Here is a 6,654-nt window from a genome sequence, read left to right as displayed (position 1 = left end):
TAATTAAACAATTTTACTTTTCATTTTATTTTTTATTTCTTTATCTTTTTTTTTTACTTTTTTCCAATCCAAGCAAAATAGATGAATATTGTAAAAAGTAAAGTGCATATAATTATTTATATTGCACCCATAATTATAATATATAATATATGTTTACTTATGTGGAGCATCATTATTTTTTTAGGTTATTTATAATTAATTATGATATTTTATATACGAAAAACAATGTCAAAATTAAAATTATTTAAAGTAAATAGAATTATTATTTTTATTTAATCTAAAAAGTATTATTTTCTACTCTAATTTTCCTGTTTTCGTTTACTTGTTCACTTTCTATCCTATCTTTTCAATAAATAATTAATAAATTTGTACATGACATGTCAGTTATTAATGAAACTATTTTTTAAAGTAGTGCATGTTATTTACGTGTGTAATATCTTCTGAGTTAATAATAAAATAAACTCATAAATAAGCAATACAAGTTATTTTGGTTAATAATAAAATAATTCCCTAATTAAATATTTAAAGTCATTTCAATGAATAACAAAAACATCTTTATCAATTATTAATCAATTATTCATGGCATTTTATGTGATTATTATATAATGTCTTAACAATTAGTAAATCACTTTACACAAGATACATTCACAGGATATTGCATATTTGTTCATGGCTATTTGAAATAATTTATTGAGATTTTTTTTAGTGAGAAATTGTTGTGATATGAGAACAAAGTGTGAAATTTATAAAAAATATTGCTTTAAATTATTAATATTCTTAAGAATTGATTTATTCATTTTTTCAACTAATATTTATATTTTAAAAGATATACATAAAGTACTTTTAATATTACACTAAAAAAACAGGTAAATCTATGTTAATATAATTAAATTAATTATATATATTAATAAACTTTATATTCAAATTCATTTTTTCATTAAATTAAATTATCTAACTTTTTGTTAAATTTTTTCTCTGAATCATTCTAGATCATTCTTCTACTTTCCACAACCCAAGGAAATAAAGTAAAGTTTAATTGTTCTTTACAGCCGACTTTAACTTAATTTTTCTCAACAAGAAATAATTTACTTGAATATAATTCACCATATTATGCAATAAACCAAAGAGGCAGTAAATAAATGACAACACTTAAAATTTATTACTTTAGGGTGGCGCATAGTACAGAAGGTAGACCATTTTTCTTCTACTGTAACGAACTAAGCTTTGGAACTAGGACCCGTTACCCGAATCCACATTAATTCTTTTTCAAGAGTATCGCTACTTGTGTTTATACCGGACGAAATAAAAAAAATTAAAAATTGAATAAGATGATGAAAAAATGTTAATTTTGAATGGGTAAAGATAAAAGCAATTCAGATAATTTTATGATAAATATTGTAATAATAAATAAATTGATTTATTTCAAATATAAATTTAGTAAAATACATTTATTTTTTAGGGGATATAATAAAAGGGGCTGAATATTAAAAACAACAAGAAAATTGATATTCATGTTTTCTTTGAGAGTTTCATGCAATATTTTTACAAATTCTTCCTACCTTTCTTTACACTTACATATTTTTAAAAAATTTAAATAACTCTAAATAAAATATTATCTTACATTTAAAAATAACTTTATAATTACTCGTACATCCTATATCTTTGTTTCAAATGCAACACTCCATTATTTTTTAGTTGCAACCGTTTAGATAGTAGTTTCATTATTTGAGTGTGTGAAAGAGTTAACAAGAAGATTTGTTGTATTCTACATTTAAAAGAAGATAATTTATTTTTTGAGTTTTGTATTTTATTTTTATACAATTGTTTCTCCTTTTAGTTTTGTGCTTTCAAAAAAATGAAAAAAAAATAAATGAACAAAAACACAATTACCACAAATAAAAATACCATAAAACTTACTCCATCAAAATTTTATCACAATTTCATCAAAATTTACCACCATCTACCACACCATAAACAACTATCACCACTTAAAATGAAGAAGAAAACACCACATTCTTCCCTCTTTACAATCTTCATAAGAGTATTATTAAAATAAAAATATATATACATGCTTGCAAGAAAAAGTTGAAAGAACTTTTAGGTAAAAATAAAAAAAAAGGAAATAATAGAATAATAAAACGAATATAAATGTTAAAGATATAAAATAAAATGATTTTAATTATTTAAAAATGCACACGAAAAATAATTATATACAGATTAAACTGTAATGAATTAAAATTACATTATTAAAATAATAATAGAGGAGGATACATGAGTGTAAAAGAATAAAGTTATATAAAAATAAGTTATTAGTGAAGTTAAAAGTAGAAGAGTAAATAAGAGGAAAAGAAAAGGAAAAATTGGAGGAAAAGTGGCATAAAATAAGCAGAGAGTGAGCACCTCTTCCACTCCCCTGTCTCTATATATCACATCTCAGAGTCTCTCTACACACTTTCCTTCGCTCCAACCAAACTCCTTTCTCTTTTTTGTATTCTTCTGAAACAGAAGAAAACCAAGAGATAGACACAAATTGTTGAATGATGCAGACAGAGGCACCGTCTTCTCCAAGTTTCAGGGCTCACTCTTCCGACTCTTTTTTTCACATCGCCACTAGAGTCGTCCACGAACTCCGCAGCGACACCGAGGACACTCGTTGCCAACAAAACGACGACGTTGACCATGGGGATGACTTCGAGTTCTCCTTCGTTTTCGGACACACAGACTCCTCCCCTGTCTCCGCCGACGACATTTTCTGCAACGGCCAAATCATACCTATCTACCCTCCCTTCCACCATAACCCCGTCCCTCACTCTTCCGTCACGTCCATTCCCGTTCAAACCACACGTCGTCCGCGTTTACCTTTGAAGACGCTGATGTTGGAGGAGCGAGAGACGGCGGACGGCAACAACCAGCTCCAAGGCGTGGCTGAAGGAACGTACTGCGTGTGGACCCCACCGCGCAAGAAGACAAACTCATCGCCCAAGCGGTGGAGGTTTCGAGACCTTGTGCCTCGGAGTCACACTGGTGGCCAAAAGGACTCGCCCCTTTTTGTGGGTCCCTCTAAGAGGACCAGCAACCCAGAACGGTGGTGGCGCCGCCGCGAAATTGGTTGGGTTTTTCACTAACGCCAACGGGCTTGGTCGGAATCATTTTCAACCATTTTCAAGCTAGTACAAATTAAAGTGGATGACATGTTTTGTTTTGATAAATTTATCCTTAATTTGGTCAATAATTAACATAGTTTATTATTGCATAACTGAATGTTTATGAATGGTGCTAGAGACAAAAAATGTATGGATGACTTAACCTTTCATAGAGAAAAAAAAAATGATAAAATTACCTTTTAATCATAACTTAAGGTCTCTGGTTGCCAACAAATATTACCTCACTTGTATTTATAATAAGCTTTTAATTCCATATATGAGTATAGAGGAGAAGTCAGTCTTATAAGAGCTTTAGCATTGTAGCTATGTGAGCAAGGTTAAATCTGCTAAATACTGAACATTTCTTACTCAATTTACATGTGTGGTTCTTTGAATTTGGTAGAAAGAGTGATTGTATATTTTAAGAATTTATTCCGATTTTTATTTGAATAAAAATTTATAAAGTCTGAACTTTAATGAATTATTAATATTTGTTATGAGAAAAATAAATTTTGTTATGAAAATATTAAATTTAAGATGAGTAGAAATTGTAAATAAAGTTAAATTTGCATAACAGAAAAAGAAGTGTTAAATGGGAGATTTATTGATTGGTGAGGTGTAACGGTGCAAAAATTGGCAATGGTGTGGCGTGGGTCTCACGCGGCAGAGTTGGGGGCAATAGTGGCAATAAGAGAAAGTATGGAAGTGATTGTGGATGGAGAACGTATGTGGTGAATTTACTGTTCACATATTCCCAACATCTCCTTATTATTTGCTTTTAATGCATTGGATGGATCAAGGGATAATAATCCATCCAAAACGCCTTTTTTTTCCTCTCTTTTGATGCCTTTCACATCATACAACAATTCTCTAAAATAATTAATATATATTTAAATAAATTATATTTAGAGAACTTGCAATAAATATTTCCTAACTCTTTAACAAGTTAATAATATCTCTAATTAAAAAATTGATATGTTAAGTTATTTAATTATAATTAATAATTAAACTTAATTTATTAAAATTACAATAAAACTGTTATTTGTACTATTCAAGCAACACAATATAACAATTTTAATAGTTTAAATTAGTTTATTTATAGGTTGACAAATTAGAAGAAGCTAACATACTAAAAATGCAGACCTTCCGTTAAATGAGTGATGGGCTAGTAGGCAGGTTTCCCAAACTTGACCCGTTTTACGGTTTGTATAAATTTTAATTTAAATATAATTTTGATACTATATTTTACAAAATCCACAATTTTAGTACTAATTCTTTTCTGTCAATTTTAGTCTTCTGGTATTTACTTATTCTTTTAATCTTTAATTGTCTACATCTTTGTTTAACGCTTAGTTCGATTATAGGTAACCATTTGTTATTTTAAACTCAACATAATTAGATAGAGAGAAATATATATAATACTCTTTACTTTTTTTGACATGATTGAAAAAAGAAGCAAGAAAGATAAATGTAATTTAATATATATTTTTTTAATTTTAAAAATAAGTTATAAATAACTAACAATTAAGGAATTAAATTTTCATAAGAAAATAAAATTACCAATAAATACAATTAAAAAAATAAGAAAAAAATAATTATAGACCGTTTATAATATGAAAATAAAAAATTACAATTATCCCTAAATGTTATTAAAATATAATGAGAATATACAGTTTTATAGGTTGTAGATTGTGCGCTAATTTATATAATACTTAGCTTTAAAAGTCGTATTTTAAATAATTATAATAAATTATAAATATAAAATATTTAAATTAACATTAACATATGGGTTTTGGTTTAATATTTTTTTTTTTAACAATATTTTGTTTTCATGTGATGACAGATGATTGTTGTTACTTGAAGTGTCAACATAGTTGAGATGTCAAATTGCATAGTAAAATTTGACATAAAAACTTTTATAAAAATAAAATAAAATTAACAACGAAAATTGTACTCGTATATAAGTTAGTTATCTTAAGTTTAATTATATTTTAGGTTTTTTTCCGTAATTAATAACTAACATGTAAGTAGCTGAATTAATTATTTGTTTAGTTTAGTCCCTTAACCTTTTCTTTTCATTGTTACAAATAATATTCTATTATTTTCTTTTTGAATTCTTAAATTCTATTCCCTCCCAGATTTTCATGAATCAAACTGCTTAAATTTCATTAATTCACCTAAAATAGATAAATTCAAAATGCTTGACTTCTTTGAAACCTTAACATCTAATTTCCATAATGAAAAATTTAATTATTTGCTAAGTGTGGTTGATGAATGTAATGAGACTTTTGGAGTCACTTTCACTTACATGTTTATTATTTATACTTTGATTTGACCCAAGTCAAAGCCACTTCATTTAAGATTCCCCTGAGTTATTTGGTGAGAGAGAAGTTATCCCAACCCTTGGGTGGAACAAAGGAACCATTGATACCATTACCAACACAGTTAGCCCTTCACGAGGACCATCATTAAGGACTTCAATTAATTTCAATAGTAGACAATTCTAGGGAACTTGTTTTGGGATTTGTGTTCTTAAATTTTTATTTTTTTTTGTTCTTCATGATAATACTCTATTTTTTTATGGATTTTTTAGAATTACTTATAGGTGTGACTCTTCTTGAACAAACTAGCAGTCCTTGATCAATAATTTAATTAGCAAGACACTGGATTAATAATCGTTTCAAATATATTTTGATAATAACTCTTGACCTTTTGATTTTTAACCAGTATTTGTTCTTGGCCACAAAGCGTTAAATTTGAAGACTTCAAAATGTAAATTGAATTCTTTATGCTAATTCAATATTCCAAAGCTTAACGGGTTGAATTTAGCTAAAACAATGAAACTTGAACAGTTGCAGTTATGCTAGATTTTTTTTTTTTGCATATAAACTTTAATTGTAAAGCCTATTTGAAATGCAAATCGAAAAGTAGTACGGAAAGATCGGGAAGAAAAATAAAATAATAAAAGGAAAAAAATTAGAAGTGTTTAGCTAATATTTCTTAGAAATAAAGATTAATGCAATTTAAATACACATTTTTTTAAATATTTTTTTAAAATAAAATTATAATAAATTTAAATTTTAAAATTGATAATATTTTAAATATGATAATTGACTATAATAATACTTCGATTGAAATATTAATGTCTTAAAATATTAACACATTCAAATTAACTCAGAAGATTTAAAGATGGAATTAAAAAAATAAGATTTAAAAATTAACTCAAAAGGAAAAGGAAGTTTAGAAATGTGATTTAACCTTGGAGAAACCTAACAACTAAAATCATAAAAATGAAAATTCAACTTAATGACTTAATGACTTAGGGTTAGGGGAGAAGAAAAGAGAGAAAGATATGTTTTTTTTTTAAATATACTTTTTTTCTAATAATTTTTTTTTTCTCGTCCCAATGTCATAATTATCTTTCATAAAACGAGACAAAAGTTATTAATACAATTACGTGGACCGAAATTAATATTTTTAAAATGATAAGAGATTTATTTAGTTATTTACT

At 26.7% G+C, this 6,654-nt stretch overlaps 1 protein-coding gene across 1 annotated transcript; it reads left to right on the top strand.

The window, feature by feature from the left end:
* Positions 1-2,540: 2,540 nt before the first annotated feature.
* Positions 2,541-3,125, top strand: LOC137805650 (uncharacterized). The gene has a single exon (XM_068605591.1). The coding sequence runs from the start codon at positions 2,541-2,543 to the stop codon at positions 3,123-3,125; it is 585 nt and encodes a 194-aa protein (XP_068461692.1).
* The last annotated feature ends 3,529 nt before the right edge of the window (positions 3,126-6,654 follow it).

Source organism: Phaseolus vulgaris, chromosome 3 (genome assembly GCF_000499845.2).
Source record: "Phaseolus vulgaris cultivar G19833 chromosome 3, P. vulgaris v2.0, whole genome shotgun sequence".
Taxonomy (NCBI): Eukaryota; Viridiplantae; Streptophyta; class Magnoliopsida; order Fabales; family Fabaceae; genus Phaseolus; species Phaseolus vulgaris.
Note: the sequence above shows the minus strand (reverse complement) of the source record. Positions and strands in the feature narration are given on the sequence as shown.